General features: G+C 40.4%; 1 protein-coding gene across 1 annotated transcript in view; it reads left to right on the top strand.

The window, feature by feature from the left end:
- Positions 1 to 23,841, top strand: part of LOC119416251 (membrane-associated guanylate kinase, WW and PDZ domain-containing protein 2) — a 112,271-nt gene that overhangs the window by 50,395 nt on the left and 38,035 nt on the right. Inside the window, exons 3-5 of the mRNA XM_037683460.1 lie at positions 9,233 to 9,352; positions 20,350 to 20,574; positions 22,102 to 22,330. Coding sequence (XP_037539388.1) covers positions 9,233 to 9,352; positions 20,350 to 20,574; positions 22,102 to 22,330 — 574 coding nt within the window. The remainder of the gene's footprint in view (positions 1 to 9,232; positions 9,353 to 20,349; positions 20,575 to 22,101; positions 22,331 to 23,841) is intronic.

The following is a 23,841-nucleotide window of genomic DNA, read 5'->3' as shown; positions in this document are numbered from 1 at the left end:
CCCCCCCCCCCCCCCCCCCCCGCTGCCTCTTTTGTTTTTCTCTGGTTGCTCTCTTCTTTCGGTTCATAATTCAGCAAAGCTCTTTGTCCTCGCATCGTCCGACACCCAGCTGAGTTATTTCAGCACATCAGCTATTTCAGCTTTAAATCCAAATGGACTTTACTTGTTGTGTTTCAGAGTAATCCCCCCCCCCCCCCCACTCACACACACACACACTCTTGCACACATCCACCGTCCCCATGTAAAATATTTTATATTAGCTGGCTGTCATGATTTGAGGCAGAGAAAGTCTTCATCCTCTAAAGTGGCAGCTCCGAGGCTTTTCATTGCTATTATATATTTAAGGCATTTAAGCCATAAATCTCTGCGGTGCTTAGTCTCCTACTTGCAGTGTCACCTCTGAGAGGTTTGGCTGCTCTGGCTGATTGCAACGTGAAAACCATTTTTGGCTCGCAGCCGGCTTCGTTCTTTATTAGCCAGAGCACGACATCCAGGCGGTAGTTAACAGCTTTTACCTTCAGAAGGCCATCGCCATCTCTTGTCTGTACAGTCTGCTGACATTTTTTTTATTTGAGTACCTTTGTGCAACAGATTAAAGAGAGAGTTTAGATGTTTTGAAGTGCCATCCCTGTATAATTCTCAGAAATAATTAAAGGACTAGATTCCCTAAAAGGCATTCATGACCGAGTTTTAGACAAAATGATGCAGCTGTAACCGTGATCCTGAAAATAACGTGATTTCACTTGAGTCCGTGCTCAAAGTGCATGTATGTGTTATAAATGAGTCTCAGCTACTACCACACCAGACTTAATGTCTGTAAAATTGACTGAACGTGTTTCCTAACACCAGCTGGCTGTGGTGCCATCTTGAGTTTGGTTGACTCCCAAAGTTAATAGTTGTGCAGTGGTTCATGAGATAATCTGTTAACTGTTGACGCCAACAGAACACCAACGTTTTAAGCTAAAACTTTGTGCAACCTGTGAGCGTTTATAGAGTTTCTTAGAAGATGCAAGCCAACAGCCATTTCCAAAGCAGATTGGCCTTTTTCACAGCAGACATTTTGACTTGGAAAAAAAAAATAAGAAAAGCTCCAGTGAAATACCAAGGTAACCCCAAGGGATGGGTTACATTTAAAGGAAGTTCTTCTCAGCATCTTACAGATCAACAAGAAGTGGAATGCACGTCTACCATGTGTACCAGGAAAAAGGCCAGTCGCTGCCATCTTAAAACAACTCCAGACTCAAAGGTTTCAAAACTTTTCCTGCCATTGGAGCTTCATAAACTTGTATACAGCTGTGACTTCTGTGATTAGCGGTCATCTGCTAACATGCAGAAGAATGATTGCAGTGGGTTAAAAGAAATTAAAACCTTTCATAAACCACAAAGTTTGTTTTCTCAGTCATCCAGGTATATAACAACAAAAAAAGGTTGAATCATGTCATCTGGACTTCGTTTTTTGTTAAAAAGAAACGTTTCGCCCCTCATCCAAGAGGCTTTGTCAGTCTGAGGCCTAGCCATCTGGTATTACCCAGAAGCCACCCTGACTCTTGTGTTTCAAGCCTGCCTCAGATACCCCTGAAGTCTGGCCTTTTCACTAATGGTTTCAAAATGGTGTTTTTGAAACCATTAGTGAAAAGGCCAGACTTCAGGGGTATCTGAGGCAGGCTTGAAACACAAGAGTCAGGGTGGCTTCTGGGTAATACCAGATGGCTAGGCCTCAGACTGACGAAGCCTCTTGGATGAGGGGCGAAACGTTTCTTTTTAACAAAAAACGAAGTCCAGATGACACGCTTTCATAAACCAGTTCAGCAAAATGGCCGTAAAGACCAGTCTGTCTTTGTACTGCTTCTGGCCATTCAACAATCACTGATGGAGCCGGCCACGTCCTGCACAACCACGAGCTTTTAAAAATGAAGCGAGCATCAGGGAATCAAAAGAGGCATGGACTATAACTCAGCTGAGTTGATGTGGAGCACAACACATCACATGTGTGATAGTCTTCTCCCGCTTATCGTGTTCAAAACAGCCAAATAAACTTACCGTATTTTAGCAATTATTTTTGTTGTTAACAATGTTTTTAAACTACTGTAAATATTAAGTTGCTGTATATCATCCTCAGTCTTACTTCAGTTATAAATCTTTTTTTTGTTGTTAGGGGTCCAAGATGGGGTAGAGGCAGTGCAGCTGACCCGGGACCTGAAAGTCCCAGGTTCGATCTCCAGTCATTGCACATCTCGTGTTGTCTCTGAGCAGCACACCTTATATTCCCAATTGCTCCCCGGGCGCTTTCAATAGCTGCCTACTGCTCCACCTGGGGGTGAATGGGTTAAATGCAGAGAGCCAATTTCACCATTGTATGGGAACATACAATGATGACAACACATTATTATTTATTCTTGCGACCATGTGGTTGCACAGACCGTGTCATCACATTATTGCGTCACAAGGCAAACGTACTTTTTTACATGTCGACCATTTTGGTTCTGTTACTACCTCACTTTGTGGCTCAAAGGTGGATCAGGGGTGGGTTGGTTTTGCCCCTTGTAGCCTCCTCAGTCCGTTCAGAAATACACCAATGTGGCCAAAAGTCTTCTAAGTAAGCAGAGGTGTCTTGTGAAAGAGTCTTCTGAGACAACTTTGACTAGCTAGCAGCTAGCTCATTTGCTATTCTCCTTATTGGTTAAGTTGTTGTTAACTAGTCAAACTGCTGCCTTACTTTCCCATCAGTTACTTTGTTCAATTATACATGTTCCACTTTACAAAACAATTTTCACAAGAACCATTACTGGTAATGAACCATGGAAGCTTCTATGGAAACAACTGCCTAATGCAAATGTGTGCGATATAAAGGTTTTTAAAGTATTGCCTACATAAACCATAAGATTTTTGAGATTTAAGTTGATTTAGCTTGACAGAGGTTAGCTCAGTTTATTCATGGTAACTTTGCTTGATGTCCTATGGATAATGCTCTGAGCAATTTCTACTGCAGGTTAAATACTGACTATTGATGACAACTCCAGATAACACCCTTTCAAAAAAGTCTTAACTAATCCTTCAATTAGTACCCTCTTTTTGTAGTAATTTGTTCTACTTAAATAAATAGTTAATTCCCTGAACACACCAACAAGACTTCAGCATCGATTATAGATTGATTTTTAACATGTTTGGCCTCCGCCTGCAAGTTTTCACTAATAAAAGCAGAAGACAGTAAGTTAACAGACAGAAGAGTTTGGCAACCGGGGCAGAGGGAGCAGAGTATGGATTTTCCTGGGAGTAATGTCCTGCTCAATGAAAAGGTTTACTTCACAGATGTTTAGTTTGAAGAGTAGTGATGAAGAAGAGCAGGTAGTGGAGCAGAAAAACAATGTGCTGAACCGCTTACAGCTGAACCATGAGACGACAAAGGAAGGGAGAAATGAGGAACTGTTGGCCCATCTACCTGTCTGAGGGCTGGATCAATATTCCCAGCTCAGACGCCCCCTCCCTCTGCTCCGATGGCGTGTCCAGCAGAGGAAGCTGTAGGAGAAGGCCATCAGCAGGTCATCAGTATTCCAGCTGGCGCTGCCTACTCTGGTGTGGGCAGGAGAATAATTTCATTCTGATCTTACAGATCAATAGTGGACCCTCTTGAACGACCCCGCCTGGCTGGCTGAGCTGCTGCAGTGTTCAGAGTTGCACATGCAAAGGATGGCGCTCGTCTACATTTCCCCTTAATTTCACCTGCAGTGGCTCTCACAAAAAGTTTTATTCATGTGGTTCTTTGAGGTGAAACTGGAAAAATGGACCACTTCCTAACAGTGCAGAAGCTTTGTAGATGTGTCAAACATGTGTACAGCCTGAGACAAATGAGTCGACGGGTGGAGGCGCTGAACATATTTATTATACTTCATGATATAACGCAGTATGAAGGGAAACTACAGCCTGAAAAACGACCATAGATTCAAATCAATAAAAATCTAATATTCACTTTAATCATCTTGCTTTAGTTTTTATTACTTCATTCTAGTCTAAACATCTGGACTGAGTCCATTTTTGTTCCATATTTGCAAAAAATATGTTTGTAGGAACAATTTATTATTATCGCCCGCCTCCAAAAGGCAAATACAGACATTATTGTTGCCCATGTGTTCATGTGTCTGTCTGTTCTGTTACATTCAAAACAGGCTGACATGTGTACTGTGTACATGTGTGTACATGTGACATGGGTACATGTGTATCTATACAAATTTTTGTTTGAATTGATGTTGTTTTTATTTAGCTTTGTTTTTGTAAATTACTTTTGTTTGAATATATTCTGAGCAAAAAGAGGCAGATATAAGATTTATTCTTCTTCTGCTACCTTTCATTTTATTTTTGATTGTATACATATTTTTCGTTTTCTATTGTATATAGTTATTTTGTTTATAATGAAATGAATACATTTCTAAATTAAAAAAAGTTGCTGTACATCATTTGACTTTGGTAATAAATCTCTTTTTTGTTGTTTACTGTCATGACCAGGTGGTTGCACAGACCACATGTCATCACTCCATCACATTATAGTGCAAACATTTTGTGTGGTAGTAGCTGAGGGTCATTCACAAAACATACTCTGAGCACGACATCTCACAAACACGAGATCATGTTATTTTCAAGGTAAAGATTTAAGCTCGACAAACATTTCATAGATCAACGAGATTAGAACCATGAGCCCAATATTGTTTCAGGTCCACTTATGAACATATTAATTACTTAAAGATGTTTGAGGACATCCGTGACAACCACTGAACGCCACTCTGTAATATTTGTAGTGTTAGATCTGCTGGCTCACGCGTACAATCTCTTTCATCTACCACAAGATGAAGTTGAAAGATCCTAGTTTTGTTGTTCGTTGTTGTTCATTGTAGACATTCACGTCATGTTCTGTCATCTGCTCGTTCAACAGAGTCAGAATTTTGAACGGAGAGAAAAGTAGGAAACCCAGATATGCACACACAAACTAACTCGTACCTCTGGGATTGCACATTTATAGTTTGATCTTTACCGGTAGCCCAGTGGGCACCATTCAGGCTCTCACAGAAACGAGTACGGTCACTTCTATCCTGAGAGTGTCAGGCTAAGTGTGGCGATAGAAACCTGCTCAAAGTTTGGTTCATACAGATTAAAACTAGATTAATTCATGCTCACAGTCTAAAAATCATGAGCTAAATTCTCATAACAAACTGGTTCATGAGTTTTTCATGAACAAATGTTGGTAAATGTTGGTAGATGACATCATGTAGTAATATTGTGTGTACATTCTGCTCTTTTCCAGCTGTTTTCATCTGCTTGTCTTTTTCTGTTTTACTGCCAAATGAATTAAAACCTGAAACATCTGAATTCCCACAAAAGCTGCTCTCATTCTAATATTTTTCTCTTTTTCTTATCCAAGAGGTCAAGGTCAAGGTTTCTTTATTGCCATTTATTGGAATGAAATTGTGTACACAGTGTTCCACTTACATCCAACAAAAGTATAAATTGTAAAATAAAAACAGTAATAAGATCAAAGATATGAACTGAGAATACACTAAGCACTAGTAGTACACAAACAATACAGTGAACAACAGCAGCACGAACATGAGTCTGTGTGAGGAGATGAGTACAAATGAATACAGCAGCATGAAATATCAATCAACCTTTATTTATACAGGTAAATCCCATTGAGCCTCGAGGACTCATTTACAAGAGAGACCTGAATAAATAAATCAGCAGCATGGATAATCAGCAGCACATATCAACAGTCAAGGGGCATTACAGTGATTTATTTATTTATTTTTCCTTCACAGTGATTATTCTGGTTAGAGATTCATGAGTTTAACAGCCTCAGGGTAGAAGCTGTTCCTCAGTTTAGTGGTTCTACACTTAATGCTCCTCAACCTCCTGCCTGAGGAGAGCGGGGCAAAAAGTGTGTGTGCTGGGTGAGTGGAGTCCTTCATGATGCAGGTGGCTCTCTTCCTGCATCTGGAGGTGTAGATGTCTGTGATGGTGGGGAGGCTGACTCCAACAGACCTCTGTGCAGCCTCCATGCTAAACTTTAACTACCTTAACTTGGTAAACTTAGCCTCCAAGAGCTAAACATGATGAAAGTCTGACTGAAAAGTGACCCATTAGAACCACATTTCATTGCAGTCACTTTTAAAGCACCAAGAGGTTGATTCTCTTCGTTAATAAAATCCCATTTTTATTCGAGCGCATGGTCAATTTGATAAAAATCTCCACTCATGTAAGTTAAATACTTTTATGATTCTATTCTGACTAAACTTGCATGTACAATAATAATCATTTTAAAAAAGTTAAAAGCGGCTTAATGTCATACATTTTTGTCTCAAGGCTGCTCCGCCTTACTTTGCTCCTTTCTGTCACCTTCATGCCAAAATCTGTATGAACTGAGTGAAAGGTCACGACTCTGTGCAGATTTCTGTTTTATAGACAACTTTAAAGCAACGCTAAGAGGTGTGCACTTGATCAATAAATGGCTTCCACAAAAACAGAAGTTCCTCCTTTTTAAAGTTAAACTAGAACGAAGCGTGACGATAAAGTTGATGCCCAAACTCCAACAGGATTTAGAAATAATACCTAGAACAACTAATACCTACATATTGATGTATAAAAAGAACCAAGATCAGAAGAAATGTTACTCCTGCTGCCAGTAGCTCATTGTGGTCACCGTGGTAACCACACACTGGTGTCTATCACTCCCTGACTGTCACATTAATGAGGGGCAGACAAAAATACAGACTAAAAGTAAGTCTGAAACCATTGTGGGGAAAAACAATAAATGAAATCTGTCAAACTCTTCAATTGAGTGACAGGAGACTCCGATGGTCACTCATGTTTTTATGTGGGAGATATGACCAAGTAAAGAGATTCTTTACTTTTAATTTTGAAGGTAATATTAGGGGTAAAATATCACTAAAGTCTATGGAAGCTTGGCTGTGCAGTCTGTATTCTTGAGGTGATATGAGAGAAAACCACGTCGTAAAGCCACAAGAGCCACACTGGGTGAATGGACAAAGAAAGCTGCGTTTTGATGTAAAATCTGTGCATGCACCCAAACGGATCGTGGGAGTCAGAGTAGTTTGTTTGATTTATAGTGTGTGACATCATCAATTGTCCAACATTCCCTGGAAACATGACAAAGCTTACAGCGTGATTGTGTAAAAACAATAAAAAGTATCGAGATGCCAGTTCAAACGTGTAAAGTCCAACTTTCTGTGACCAGTTTAAAGTTTGTATGCTGTTTCCACCGTGAAGTCTGTCTACGCCACTCAGCTTCAAAGTGCGAGGTTTTATGGTTTTGGCCAAAATCCAATTTTATTATATTTTTTCAGCAATTTTTGTCTATGATGTTTGACTTACCACCACCAGAAGTCATAGCACAGTCAAGCTGCTCGGTTTAGTGTGTAACTTAAATGTTTATTTTCACAGCTGCATAACAGAATTTTAACGGGACAATAAATAAGTCCATAAGTAATTAAGTCCTTTTGTTGTTGGATCCTCATCAATTTCAATTTCTTTGGTCAAAAAAATGAAATTTTATGGTTGAAAATGAACAATTCAGGACGCCGCTCATGAACAAATCTTTTCATTCGAAAAAGTTCGAGACAAAAACAATTGGACTTTATTTGTAACAGAAGACGTTGCGCTTCTCAAACGAAGAGCTTCAATTCAAAGAACAGAGTGTGGGGCTCGAGTTATAAAGCTGAGGTACGATACATGCATACTTACATATGCAGATTGACCTATCACACCTCACAATAGGTGTTCGTTAGGGTCTTTGTTAGGGTCTTTGTGAATCAAACTAACAAAGACCCTAACAAAACCCTATAGTGAAGAGCGATAGGGCAATCTGCATATGTATCTAGCTTAGCGCAGCTTTATATCTCGAACCCCACACTCTCTGTTCTATGAATGAAGAAAGCTCCTCGGACGAGAAGCGAAACTTCTTCTGTTACAAATAAAGTCCTGTTGGTTTTTTTTTTTTGTCTTGAACTTTTTTGAATGTACCATGTCCTGGATGACTGAGAATCTTCACCAGCAAATCTTTTCATGCACAACAGCGAGCGGTTCTGAGCAGGAATCGCGCCACTGACGCCTGACGATCCGGGCGTCCCTTTCTTTCTCATTAAGTGTTTATAAGCTGCCATCTTTTCTCCCCGTAGTGACTTGAATACAGTTGAGATTGTTCAGTGGATGCACTACAGGAGTAAAGTGGTGACAGACGATCAATAGAGATCTAATGATTAAGACATCAGGCTCTGTGGAGAGTTGGTGTGCATGTGTGTGGGAGCACCATATGTGAGTTTACAGCACATTCGTCACCTGCTGTTCTAATCTCCCTCGGCTCACACTTCTACCGTCGTATCAGTAAGCGTTTTTTTTGTTTGTTTTTTTTAGCACCTCTCATTCATACCTGTACATGCTTTGGTTTTCCACAGCGTTCTGAGATCTCTTTCCAGACACAAACCTTTCATTCTCTGCCCTCTGCACAGCCAGATCGGTCCACCTTAGATGTGGGGAAAAGCAGGTCTCTCGCTCTCGTTTCTCGCCAGGCCAGTGACCGTTTTCTGGCATGATCGATGGAGAGCAGGGATCAACAGCAGCAGACTTCACTGAGCCTGAGCTGAACGTCCACTTGGCAGAGACACAAACACAGCACCTCATTAAACTCAAAACTCCCCTCGCTGCCATTACGCAGCCGAGCCGCTGCCGCGCTGATGAAGATCTCCAGAGCACTGATGTAGGAAGGCTCTAATTGCCGCATGGTAATGTTGCGCCTCTGCATCCCCGCTGCGTCCACACTGATCCAATCGGCACAGCATTGTGCGCTGTGTAAGGGGGTTTGACTTATGCCTGCTAAAACTGCCATATTGATTCAGTCATTACTGAAGCGGCATCAGATTGGCTTGTAGGCACTGAGCGATGGTGTTTTGCTGTTTGCTGCTCCCTTCCATTTGTCTCTCACTGTCACTCTCAGAGAATTGTGTGAATGGATTTGGTGATCACAAGCTATGACTCCTCTGTCAGCCTCTTCACTTTCATTTCCCTTCACCCTCCCACTTCCTCTGATACACTTTGTAACCTCAAATCTTCCGTCTTTTCCTGTCTGGACTCTTTTTTTTTTTTCCTCTGCCTTCCTGTCTTTTCTTTTCAAGTGTCCTATTTGGCTATAATGACCTCTATGTTTCTTTTCTTCCTCTCTCTCTCTCGGCAGGTACCACCAGGCAGCCTAAGGAGGGGGAAGTACCTGGGGTGGACTACAATTTTGTGAGCGTGGAGCGTTTTATGGAACTGGAGCAAAGTGGAGCTCTGCTAGAGAGTGGAACCTATGAAGGTGAGATGTGGGAGCGTCTGCGAGGCGAGCTTGGGGAGCAGGAAACTGGGAGTTTGGAGCTATTTTCAAATGTATTCTGCCCTTCTTCGGTGTGAATATCTTTACTTGATTAATCAGATGTGTCAGGTGACGCAGCTCAAGTAAACAAACTTGAAGCCTCGGCGCTAATATAAACCCAGTATTAGAGCTTCCTCTCGTGGTTGTCGAGCGCAGAATATTTCCGTGCGTGTCAGCTGAACTAATGCCAGTTCCACGTCACGTCACGTCTGTGCATCTCTGCTTTGCAACACTGTCAGGGATACATCTACAGATGGAGGATTTGCTGGTTCATTTCCCCTGAAGAAATGTTAAAAGCGGCTGAGCTCGCTCACACAGTTTGTGTGTGAATGTGCATGTGAAGAGGCTACAGGCGTGTGTGTGTGTGTGTGTTCATGTGTGCGTTCCCTCCTTTCTTGTGCACATTACAGTTGTGTGTACTTGTATGTTTCCCCTTAACACAGAGCTTAGTTATGCCCGTTGGGGGAAGCTGTGTCTCTCTAAGTGGCTGCAGTGGAGGTGCTGCAGCTCATTTTCTGATTCGCTTTAAATTAAGAACGAGAACACGAAAGATGGGAAGATTTGAGGTAAGAAAAGCAAAAGAGTACGTTTTTAGAAGGTGTTGGGTTTGGATGACATGTTCAAGTAATAGTAAAAAATGTTTTTGTGTAAGAGCTCTTGTTTGAAATTTTGAGATGCATTTAGTCTCTTTTCCCTTCTCTAAGAACGTTCGTACAAGCTGCAAAAAAAAAAAAAAAGGGCCTAGCATTCCTTGAAGAATTGCATGTCATCTACCGTTCTTTCATGCCAGAGTTTCTGGCTAAAATCACATTTTTATCAAACTCTTATAGTAACAGTGTGCACACTCTCATGCAATATTGCCAAATCTTGCGTGATCTGTTTGCACTTGGAGTATTGTGAATGACTGTCAGCTGTAACCACTCCAAATTTTAGCCCAGTATCTGTAAAATGCACTGAGATGAAGCCATTTTAGTGCAAGCGGATGTTGATAAGTTGTTGCCTCTATCTTGAATTGGATTGACTCAAAAAGTTAATCAGTTGTCGATTAACGCAATAATAGTCTCATTAAAAGCCAATGTGTAACTCATGAGAGATTCTGCTAAAGGTACAGAGAAATAAACGAACACTCTCAGGCCAAAGCATTGCATTCGCTCTTCGTGGCGATCAATAATAGCTCTTTTAAGTCATGACCTGAAATGTTAAAAAATATTTAAAAGTGCATTTTTATTTGTTTACGTATGTCAAAAAAAATGACCAAAAGTTGCTGCTGAAAATCAAAACTAAACGTAAACAGTCAACAGAAAGTTGCAGATCTCATGTTGTGGGGGAGGAGCTAAACAGGGAGCTGCTGAGGAGACGGCCAGTGGACAAGGATGCACAGAAAGTGGTGTGCAGGGAGCCACTGTCGGGCCACGACTTCAAGCTAACCCCAGACTGACGGTATCATCACTTCTTCTCACCAGCGTCCATTTCTTGGGAAATAGGAATGATTATTTAATAGTGTGATTACACACAAAGCACAGTGTAAGAAACTTGTGTGTCTTTTGACTGACTTCATGGTGGTGTTCCTGACTCTTAAACCCAGCTGGACGGGCCAGCATGGTTCTGTGCTAACAAACTGTTAGAGAGCTCCACTGTAGGAACTGAGTGCTCTGGATCTGAGTCGTGTCTCTGAGCTCAACAATGAGGTGATGATGGAAGTAGTGAAGAAGTGTTGGAAACTTCTTCAGCCTTTGTTTGAACGGCTGCACTACCACCACCCACAGGCCAGTACGGCAGTCCCATTAAAACGACTTGCACGATATTTGGAAAATGTGCAATTTAATGTTTCTATCAATCAACACTTTTTTTAAAATCAAAATCAAAGTTAAACACAAATCTACAACCAGCTGTCTCAGTCTCCAAATCATTAGGAAGTCTTTTAAAAATGCTCAGTCTGTTTCTTTCATTTCCAAGGTGCTTTGCAGGTGATTCCATGCATTAGATGCAACATATTTTAATAGTTTTTTGTTCCCAACTCTGTACAGACTTTGGTACTGTCAACAAGAGGACATTCTGAGACTGAAAACTGTAACCACTTGAGCTTTTTGATGCATATAGGCCTGAAGTTATCAAGTCAGCAAGCCCAAAATAGTCTTGTATACCGTACTTGTATACCGTACTTGTGTCCAGTTTCATTACTTTTTTGTCTGTCTGAACAGATCAGAACTGTACAATATACCAGTGCGTCTGTCTGCAAGTAGACAAATGAGACGATCTAATATAGCAGACAATGGTTTGTGAGTCTTATATACCTCGTACTGACTCTTAAAGCTCCACAATAAACAAATTATTATGGCCACTAGTTTGGGTCTTCAGCCTCTTGCGATACTTTACAATTTTAATATTGCACAGTCTTGTTTTGCGATGATGATAGTTTCAACATAATGTGCTGCTCTAATAAAGACTGTGGTTACATGTCACAGACCAGAGAGCCACACAAATCTGCTTTGAGCATCAAACTCTGCTTCACGAGCTTCATGTGGTGTGATGCTTCTCTCTCGTTTTGTTCAATCTCCAAGACATCGTTCCATGAAATGAAGCTCTTGGTCAGTAGCTTCAGGCAACAAGACCGCTAAACTCTCAGTAATGCTAATGGACAGGATTAACAAGGTTTAATGGCTTGATAGTTGCATTGTAAAGTTGATTAAAGCTCAGATTGAACTCAAAGTTTCTGGCAAACCAAAATGTTGTGGCACCTGGGGGAAAAAAGCGTGGTAGTGATGGAAGAATGCATGTCTCGAGATAAACACAGCTTGTGTCTCCTGAGTCAGTCTGAAACAAGCAGACGACACGTGGCGGCCTCTTCAGTTTACACTGTCACTCCTTGTCCCAAGACAGGACACCTGTGGATTGAAAGTGTTTTAAATCAGGGTAGACGTGGCACTTTCTACCTCAGAGAAATGGCTACCTGGATGCTGAACTGCTCAGCTGCAAACGTTTTGTAGCAGTAAAATTGTGTTTGAGTCATAGTCGTGGAATTTTTTATAGACATTTAGAAAAAATCCCTGAAAGAGTGATGAGACAATAAGAGACTGAAACAAAGTCTTAAAATTTGTTAAGGTAGCAGTATAGATTGTGTTGTTTGTGTTCAGAACAGCTTGCGTTTGTAACCGAGTCACAGCTGAAGGTGGCTGTAACCGTACAGAAGCTGAGAACCTCCGGACACGGCAGGCAGTCAAGTTTTTGCTCTGAAGCCCGTGTGATGCACAAAGGACCCAAACATCGCTCGATGCGCTTTATGTTCCCTGAAGCATCTCATCCGGTTAGCTCTAAGCTCTCGGACGTAGGGGGCTTTCTGCTCGTACGGTGTCATACTCGAGTCTTTGTTTACTTATACACACATCTGCATTTTTGACGGGGTGTTAATTTTGTTTCAAGAGCAGCAGGAAACAAAAGCTTCAGTAGAGCTCCTCATATCTTTCCACAGTCACCAGGGTCATGAAGTGTTTTTAACACTGAAGGCGATAATGTTTAAACCCGTGGGTATGTGCTCATTTGTCTGTAGTGTTAGCAAAATATCTGCTGAACTACTGGACAGATTTTAATGAAAGCCTTGACAGTAGTAAACGGATGTACATTTACAACTAACAAAGTTTTGTAGTGGTCATAGTGCTGGGCGGTATGACTAAAAATTTGTATCACGGATTTTTTTTTTTTAAGATTCTGGCGGTTTCACTGTATTTTTTTTTTTTACTTGGCTTTTTATTTTTTCCCCTTGACGGTTTTTATATACGTTTGTGGTTTATTTTACTGTCAGGAGTACAGGAGTACAAGGCTTTAAATCAAGGCTGTAATCAAAGTATCAATTACTTTGTCCCCCCCCAAAATTACACAATATATGAATGAGTCAGTATGAAATGGCAGAAAGAGGTGCAGAATGTAAAATGTTTTTATTGTGCAAAATGCAACATATTAAAAATAAAACATGCCAATTTTAACACACCTTTCTTTTTAAAACAAAATATTTTAAGATGGTTCTATAAGCACTACAGATTTGACCTAAAATACTCAGTGTTTTAACATTCAGGTGTTGCGAGTATGTAAGTATTGCACAAGTAAGACACGCTTAATACGTCATCCTTGAAGCCAAGGTATTAAAGTATTAGAACGTCGCTCCTTACCATTGACATTAATTAAAATGTCGCTGCACCGCTTGCTTTTCCGGTCATATGCCGTACCTCGAGAAAATGCCTGTTCAAGCGATGTCTGACCCTTTGGCTTAACCGTTTCACTGGCGCTACTGGTTGACGGCGTCGAACCCGAAGACCGTAATAGCATACATTCTTGGTATTCCAATACGTTTTCTGCTGAGGTGATGGAATAAGTTGCTAGTGTTACCACCACCGGCAGCAACGGCGGCATGACAAACTTTGCAATATACAAACTTCTGGTCTACGTCTGATTATTTTTTTTAAACCCAAAAACTTCCAAACTTCAGAAACAGCTCCTCTCGTGGGCACAAGTTCTTCTTTTATATCTCCAGTCTCACTTTCTTTATCTGTTTTCTGTTCTTTATTCCAACTTACGACCAGCTGTTAGCTAACAGATTGTTATGCTACCTGCTGAGCTCTACCTTACACGTCTGTTGGCGGTGCCGTTCCACGCAGCTCTCTCTAGCGCTTCTAGCGGCAAACATTATATAAACTGTTGCATGTTGAAGCGTTAAAGCCATTTTCTCAGCTATGCCACAGTGTAGCGGTACATGAAAAATTCATACCAGAGGGGAAATTACAACTGGTATACTGCCCATGCACCAAGTCAACCCGATTTAAAACGGCTATCACAGCTAAGCAACTTTAGCAAACACAAATTTGTCTCTAAATTATCACATTTCACAGACAATGAGTTAAAATTCAGTGTGGTAGTAGCTGACAGTCACCCCATCACATAATCTGAGCACTAACTGATTGTGCAAGGTTCACTTCATTTCATTTTATTTTATAGATATACTTTTAAAAATATTTTTATACTGCCATACTACAATTTAAGACGGTATCATACTTTTATTTCATTTTATGCTAATGCTTATTAAATGTTTTAATGTTTAATGGTTATTGTTGCACCAAGGGTCTGAGAGTAATGTAATTTTGATCCTGTGTATCTCCTGTACGTATTGCAGTTTTGACAATAAAGTGACTTTGACTTTATATAACTTTGCCTTTGACTTATATATTAACTCTTCTTGTCTGTTGGCAAAATATTTCCTAAACCACCAGATGGTTTTTATGGGAAGTACAGCTACAACTCTAACTTTTAAAGGCAGCCCAATCCAAGATGGCGTCCACAGTTGATCAACTTAGTCAACACACAAAAATGTCTATATTTAAATTTGAAAGATATTGAGCTGAATTTGGCGCGGTTGTTGTCGAGAGTCATTCTTAACACAGACTTCAAATGTTAGCAGATCACACAAAATCTCAAAATATGACATTAGATTGAGCATATTGTCAAATACAAGGTTTGACCGACACTATTTTAACTCACCATCGGAAGAGTTTAAAACTCTGGCATGAAAAGATTGATAGGTCTTTAATTACATTTGTGTTTTACCCAGCAGATGTTGGGTCATATAAAATGTTCAGAAAACTTAATGCAAAGGGGTTAGTGCATCAAACTAATGAGCCTATACTAGAAAAAAACAAAAAAACAAGGTAACTCCTCGGACAATTCGAGCTGACATCCTGTCCTGCCTCTTGTCCCCTCCACCCAGGACCAATCCCCGTGTGAAACACAATGTCCCGACCGGATTCTCTTGCCTCTCAACTTCTACAGTGAAACTTTTTACCTCCTTAAGACCCTTAATCCTTTTTAAAGGATTACAAATAGGGGATTATGGAACAAAACATTTTGTCGCACAACTTCAGTGTCATCAAAGCAGAGTTTTTGCAAACTCAAAGATAAAAGCCATGAATGGAACATGGAAAAAGACAAAAATGAATACAGAATCATTTAGAGGTGAATAAGACAAGATCCTTGAACTTTATGACCATGATTGTTACGGGGGGAAACTGACCAAACACCATTTATAAATATTCTGTACACAATAAACTAGTCAGTATTTTGGAGCAATTTCAACCTGAAATAAAAATATAAAATTAAAGATTTTTTTATTTATTTATATTTTACCTCCTTAAGAGTCTTTATTTAGGGAAAAAAAAAACGTCACATTTCAGTTTTTTTATTTTATTTTTCATGTCTTGAGTGAATTAGTGGCACAGTTAGTAGAGCTTCTCAGCGAGAAGGTTGCTGGATCAAATCCTGGCTGGGTTTTCTGGGTGGAGTTTGCATGTTCTCTCCGTGCATGCGTGGGTTTTCTCCAGGTGTTCTGGTTTCCTCACACCGACCAAAAACATGCATGTTAGGCTGATGGGTAACTCTAAATTGTCCCTAGGTGTGAGAGTGAGAATGTTTGTCTCGTTTGTTTCTCTGTGTCCTTATGATGGACTGGAGACCTGTCCAGGGTGTCCCCCGCCTCTCGCACAGTGACATGGGCACCAGTGATCCCGTGAACAGAAACGGAAGAAGCGGGTTAAGATAATAGATGGATGGATTTTTGATATTAAAAACTCAATTTTAAACCCCTACTTGCGCATAACACAAGTGTTTTGTTGTTGTTGTTGTTATTGTTGTTGTTGACCCCTATTTAACCAGGCAAATCCCATCGAGATCACAGATCTCTTTTGCAAGGCGGGCCTGAAGGCAGCCTAACATGCATGTATTGTTTTACTTATACTTTTACTCATTTTTATATAGAGACAGAAGTAAAATAATAATATATTACTGAAAAGATATGACATGAAAAATGTGGGTTTAAAAGATGCATTTATAATGGGATTTCCCAATGGTTGATTTGTCCTCCAAGGAACACTAGAGGGCAGTAACATTACTGTGAGGTTACAGGAGCATTTAAAGCAATTTTAACAAAGTAAAAAATACATTTTGAAGGATTTTCAGGCTTTGTCAGATAAAATTGTGTTCATTGACATCATTAAAAAATAATAAATAAAAACAAGAACAAATATAATAGTGTGGCTGTTGTTTGTTTACCCATGTGGTCTTCCAGGGTTTAAACCAAAGTATTGAACATGTATTAACGAATGGTTAAAGTCAAATATTAAAAAGTTTCTTCCACAGAGAATAAATATTTTTTTAATGTTTAATTTGGGTTTTATGAATAGTGAGTCTTTTTCCTGATAACCCGAAGGAGCAAAGAAACTTCCGAATCTATGTGTAATGATAAGTCACATTTATTTTGTTCCCTAAGAGATTTAGAGCTATTCAAATGAAATATAAACCTTTTTTTTTTGTTGCAGAGACCTGAAAGCTGCAACATTTTTATTGAACTTTTAAAGACGTCATCTGAATGAATTAAATTAGTATGAAAAGTAAAAGGTTTTTACTGCAATCTAGCATCAGAACCAACATAAGTATTAAAATCTTTATGCTCATTTGTTAAACCTAGGCGTTTGATGAAACACTAACACACAGAGAAATCACCTTTCTCACAGTTGGTGGGCAGTTTTATTGTCCACTTTTCAATTTGCATAAATAAAATTAACCTTTGTTTGAGTTGTTATGAAAAAAGGTCAACAAGCCCTTATCAAAAGCCATTACATAAACCCAAACATGGACAGAATGCAGCTGTTTAACCTTTTGATGCAGCGTCAGATCTCTGCAACTTTTAACAGGAACATTGAGAAAGTAGCTAAAGGTTTTCCACAAGAACAAATCTGTTTTAGATTTTTTTTACAGTTTCTGGATAATGTGAAATCTCCCTCAGCACATTAAAGGTGCTCTCTGCAGCTTAGGATGTTAATCACTTCTGGATGACCTCACCCCACCTTCAGTGTATCGTGGTCCTTCCTAACAGTGTAATAATCACTCCCTGAGCATGCTGCGCCATATCTGTCCAAAGCAACAGTTTTGGAAAAGTGAGAATAATTAAGAGAAGCCGACAGCTGGTCAGGGCTTTGAGAGTCAGCAATCCTAGTGAGTCAGAAAATTTAGCTCTGCAGCAAAAGTTTTGCTTAACCCAGAGGAGGTGCTTTGGAAAATAAGACTCGTATGACCCAAGTTTGTATGTATTCAATAAATTAAAACATGCATGTGTTTGTGTGTCTGGTACCACAATATCTTGTGAACCACTGGACTAATTTTAGAGTTGCTAAACACATTCATTAGATGCTCTTCTACATCTGATTATGTTTTGTAGTCAACCTAATTCAAGACTGCAAAGCCAGGTGATCTTACAAAACACAGAAATTGCTCAAGTCAGTTTTACAAGTGAGATAACATTTGATGTAGTAAGTGCTGAGTCTTTTTTACAAAACGTACTCTGACTGAGCATAATGTATTTTTAGAGTTCGACCAAAAGGCTACAACTCTGTTCTTTCTCATCACAAAACGATCTTTGTCTAAAACTCTGGCATGAAAGGCATCGGGTGATATGCATGTCCTCGAGGAATCCTGTGACTTTAATTAAAATAATTATTCCAGTCTTCACCAAAACAGCACAAAACAAGAGTACTGGTGATGGTATATAAACTCCCGTTAGTTAATCATCAGAGTAATCAAAATCCAAGGGTGAATTCCCTCACTCAACAATCCTAAATGTGTCCATTGAATAAATATGTGATTGTGGTGGGGTGAAAGGTCAGTTTCACTGATGATGATGTCCGTAGTTTAAACTGAGAATCAGCTAAAATAAGGAACCTGAAACTGCTGCTATCAGCTGCAGTGTAAAGAACTCACCTGTTGATGACTACTGGCCATTCCAAACCTTTTTATGATCAGAGTAGTAGATTCATCAGGACCACCCAAGATTTCTTTGGTAGAATGTGTTCAACGCAATGGTACTTCTTCCAGCTGTCTTACTGTTAGCAATGGTATACCACAAGGTTCAGTCTGAGGACACATCCTCTTCACAATCTACGTAAGTTATGTAGGTCAAATCATTCCTGATGCATCCTTACATTTCTATGCTAACTACACAGTAGTTTATTGTTGAGCTTGAACAGTTGCTAAGGTTTTCCAGCTTTTACAATCTGCATTTGACATCATCCAGTCAGATTTGTTCCATCTCAAGCTGGTGCTAAATGATGATAAAGCCAAAGGGATGTTGTTTTCAAACAAGAAGTTGGTACCAACAGTTCTTCCTTGTATTTTATCGTTGAATGGTGTCCCTATTGAGTTAGTCAATTCTTATAAATACTTGGGTATTTTGGTCGATTCACATCTCTATTGTAAGCCTCATGTTGAGACCTTGGTAAAGAAATTGAAAGTTAAACTGGGTTTCTTTTTTAGAAATTAATCTTGTTTATCTCTGAATGCTAGGAAACACCTTGTAACTGCTACATTACTCCCCTCCATTGACTATGGTGACATTATTTACATGAATGTTCTTGCAAGCACCCTGCAGATGTTGGACGCAGCTTAGAGATTCACCGATCCGATACAATATCGGGATCGGTACAGATATCGGAAAAGTTCTGGATCGGGTATCGGGGACAATGTGACCGATCTATGACTGGGCAGATCTAGTCACTCTAATTCTATGCTCTGAGTGACGTCACGCGCTAGCGTACTGACTGAACAAATTAAAGTTGTGTTGTTTTTACATGTTTGACCAAGCTTGTGACGCTCTTGGTGTATTTAAGTGTGCTGTTATGGTACAGAGTTTTCAATAAATTTGTCATTCAGTACATTCATGTCTGCGTTTAACAAAACAAATTAATATAGTAATAATAATATATTATAGTTAATTCAGCACTGGGTTTGTAAGCTCAAACATACAGGTAGACAACAAAAATGACCAAATCATGTCATCTGGACCTGTTTCAGAAACGGGTCAGATGACATGATTTAGCTATTTTTGTTAATTCAGCACTGTTTTTCTGCATCAGTTCGATACCGAGCCGAAGATATCGGTATCGGATCGGTAGAGAAAAATTTGGATCTGTGCATCCCTCTATCTATCACGGTGCGCTAAGATTCATAACTGGCTGTAACTACAGTACCCATCACTGCACCCTGTATTCACTGGTTAACTGGACATCATTAACTTCATGCAGACTCTCCCACTGGTACATTTTCATCTTTAACTAACTAGTATAAATAAAGGTTGGGGGGGGGGGGGGGGGGGTCTTAATAAAAATAAGATCCAAAGTGAAGCTGTAGTCTGAGGATTTTTTCCATCCCAAATATTTGTGGACAGCTTACTGTGTGCTGTCTTAAGGATGGACAGATGCTTGGATGTCAAACTGGAGCATAGATAAGGTCACCTGTGACCTTGACCTTTGACCCTAAAATCAGTAGGGATCATCCCATGAGGTATCTACCTGTGCAGTTAGACATTTCTCAGTTTAGAGCTCTGACTAGAAATGGTCCACCAGTGGACCATACCATAAATTGTCCTATCTTTGGAGGGGTGTGTAAAAAAGCAGTGGTTGAACAACATCTCAACATCATGTAATGTTTGTTTTTTCATTCTCTGTACAAAACAGTCAGTTGGAATTGTAGCTGATGGTTCAGTGAATCAGGTAGAGTTGTTTCTGATAAACTGTCTTGTGTTCAGGAATTAAATACGCCTGGATTCAGTTTTGATGTTTTCTACTAACTGTGACCACTAATCCTAGTTTCTTCCTGAAACATACAGTAAGCCAGCAGGTTTTGTGGTGTTGATTGGACTTACTGTATTTAAAATAATTAAGTACCAGACAGTAGTTCAGCCTTGGTATCTGTGCTCCCTCTGTCTAGACAGCCCATTCTTCACAATTTGAAAGGAAATAATCTCGTCAAAGCCACGAGCCATTCAGGCCTGCAGTTACATCACCTCTGTGCATACGGTGGTCCTCTAACACCGAGGTCGCTGCGCCTCTCTGTCCTCTCTCTGCCCTCAGATAACTTCTACGGCACGCCAAAACCTCCAGCGGAGCCGTCCCCGGCAGCCCCTCCTCTGAATGTGAGTGAGGCCCTGCTTCCCGGAGCCCGGCCCAGTGCCCAGGGCAAGAGAAAGAGGAACCAGTCGGTCAGCAACATGGAGCAGCGCGCCAGCATGGAGCCACCAGAGGAGGAGGAGGAGGAGAGCCCAGTCGTCAATGGCAACGGGGTGGCTATCACGCCAGGTACTGTTAAGCTAAAGAGGGCAGAGTTAATTTACGGCTTTCGGTGCCTCGTTTTTCATCATCTCGCTGCTTAGAGTGGGCTCTGTTCGACAAGAGAGACTTTATATCATCATCTTGTGTAGGTGAGAAAAAAAAACTGGAAGTTCTGCACTGGATCTGTTGCTGGTATGATTCAATCAAACCAACGGAAACAAGCTTTTCTTTTCCTTTTCACTGCCCACTAAAGTGAAAGAAATCAGGTTTCTTCTTTTCTAAAGTCCAGTTTTCTGTGTGCAGCTCTACAGACAGACTGTACCCTAAGCAGTCTTTACAAATGTTAACAGAGCCTGCTTACATGGTGTGAACTCCAAAGGTTAGCCTTATGTAACGGATAAACAAGGGCACCTTAATGTGTCCATTTTTAGTCCCTGGCTGGAGTCTCATAAAGACTTTTGCTCTCGTCTTTCTGCTCTCTCATATCTCCATTTCTCTTGATGTCTTTCTGCCACTGGCTTTTGTCCTTGTTACTAATAATACCCCGCCACTCCTCTCGCCTTCCCCTCCTCTCCCTCGCCATCCTCACCCTTCTGACCTCCTGGTTGTTGTTGTTTTTTTCTTCGTTATTTCTTTGTGTCTTTGCCGCCTTCTCGTCGTTCTCCTCCGTTTCCGTTTGTCTTTGTAGAGTTTTTGTTGAAGCACAGCGTATTTTTATTTTCTATCAGAAGTTTGCAACTTTTACCAACAATTCCAGCAAATACTTAAAATTTTAAATGAAATGTTCTCATGATTGCAGTATTGCTTCCCTGTTTTATTATCAGGCCGGTGATACATGTTTTTTCTTGTCTGTATTGGTTGTGTTAGCTAAATATTTCATGAACCACTGGATGCATTTTCTTTAAACTTTCAGCAAGTAATTATTAGATGTGCATATATAACTGTTTACCTTTTAGAGTCAACTCATTTCAATATGGCTGCCACAGCTAGTTGACCTTTGCCAACAAAAGTGGCAATAATTCAGTCAGTCTTATAGATATTCACCTGAAATTTGATGTGGGTGTAGCTCAGAGTCATTCACAACAGATACTTTGAGTATGTTTATACGTTATACATTTATAAAATGTAACCAAAACAACTTTAGCACTGTTTTCTCCAACATAACATCATCTCTGTCATTGAAGGCAGTGCTTGATATACATCCCACTAAATAATGCCCCCCCCCAAATAAAAAAAATCATTCTAAATGACTCGTCCTCTGCCTCAGACGCCACCAGTGTTTCCTCCTTCATCTTTCTGACTCAATCTCTGACCCCTGTAGTTTCTGTCTCTCCTTGCTTCTCAGTTTCTGACATCTCCATGTTGTTTTCTGCTCATGCTGATTGTTCTTAGACTCCATCCCCCCCGTCTCCCTCCCTCCCTCCCTCCGTCTCCCGGGGGTTTGTAGCGCTGCAGTGGCTCAACTCTGACTCATCATGCATGCCATGTGTGATGTGCATTCAGGTCTGCATGTGAGAATAACTCTGCCTTTGTGTGCTTTTTTGCGGTCCACAGAGTCGAGTGAACACGAGGACAAGAGCACAGACGCCTCTGGGGAGGTTGCGGTTGAAGGGTCCATCCAGGCCCCGGTATCATCTGAGCCTGCGACGGAAGGGGAGGAGGCCCCCAAATCTCCCTCCAAGTCCCCTTCCAAAGCCCCAGACGTAGACGAGGAAGAGCTGGGTCCTCTGCCGGACAACTGGGAGATGGCCTACACAGAGAAGGGAGAAGTTTATTTTATAGAGTATGCAATAAATCTACTTTTATCTATAAATAAATCATGCTGTGTTATGAAAGTTTAAGATGGAGCCCAGTACCTTCTGAAAATGTGTAATAGGCGTGCTGTTCACACCTCCAGAATACAGTTTGGTCACAGTGCCATGATTAGTATTTCTGAGATATTAAATGTAGTTTTATAACTTTTTGGACAGACAGAAAGTTTAAAACCCCTTGAGCACGTTAAATTGTTTTAATATCATCTAACAAGCATTAACAAGTGGAAGAAATGTTAAAAACAGATGAAAGAACTGTTTAGAACAGTTTGGGTTCAATGCAATACTTCTGAGTAAAGTAGGTGTTTTACTGCAGTCGGATGTTCTCAGTCTGGAGAATCATGGAGAAGTTACAGCTTCTCAGACTGACGACTTAAAGACAGAATTTAACCAAAAAACAAGCAATACAAACCCCCAAAAATCCACAGCATCAGCTGAAAGTTTATTATAAACCTTCACTATCACTTTTCTATCTTCGTTTAAAAAAAAACAACAAATCTACAATTTGAAAACTCTAGTTGAAAACTGAAAGGAGCAAAATGCTAGCTTGAAGCCAAAAGTAGCAAAAGATGAGTTAAAGGCAAAAAATAGCTTAAGACTTGATAAAAGAAAAATGTTAGCTGAAAGCTAAAATAAGCTAAACATATTTTAAATACAGTTCCCTTTAAGGCCCTGTTTACACGAGAACAACCTCTGGAAACGTTTTTTTCAATGTTAATCGGTAGTGCAGTTGGTAGAGCTGCTGCCTCTCAGCGAGCAGGTCCCTGGTTCAAATCCCGGCCGGAGACCTTGCTGGGTGGAGTTTGCATGTTCTCTCCATGCATGCGTGGGTTTTCTCCAGGTACTCCAGTTTCCTCCTACAGACCAAAAACATGCATGTTAGGCTGATTGGTAACTCTAAATTGTCCCTAGGTGTGAGTGAGAGAGTGAATGGTTGGTTGTTTCGTTTGTCTTTGTGTCCCTGTGATGGACTGGAAACCTGTCCATGGTGTCAACGCCTCTCCAGTGATAGCAGGACATGGGCACCTGTGACACCCACGACTCGAAAAGGAAGAAGCAGGTAAAGATAATGGATGGATGGATGGATGGATGGATGGATGGATGGATGGATGGAATTGAGAGAAATAAACAAAAACGAAAGAACGGGTTTACATGAAAGTACTGTAGTTTCCATGCCAGTGGGGTTGCCAAATAAGAAATTCTGAACTATTTTATTATAGTATAATGACCCAAACTGGAATATGTGCTGAGTGAGGGTGTTGTAAGATGAAATGTGTGTTGTGTTTGGTGCACATGTGCACAGAAAAGGATTGGGCAAAAGATACATTTTAGATTTATCTGGCAACCCTGAAGTCTGGCTCACCTACATGCATGTCTGCATGTTGCATGCATGCCTGCATGTTGCATGCATGCCTGCATGTTGCATGCATGTCTGCATGTTGCATACATGTCTGCATGTTGCATGCATGCCTGCATGTTGCAT

The sequence above is a fragment of the Nematolebias whitei genome, chromosome 10 (assembly GCF_014905685.2).
Source record: "Nematolebias whitei isolate Nwh7 chromosome 10, NemWhi1, whole genome shotgun sequence".
NCBI lineage: Eukaryota > Metazoa > Chordata > Actinopteri > Cyprinodontiformes > Rivulidae > Nematolebias > Nematolebias whitei.
Note: the sequence above shows the minus strand (reverse complement) of the source record. Positions and strands in the feature narration are given on the sequence as shown.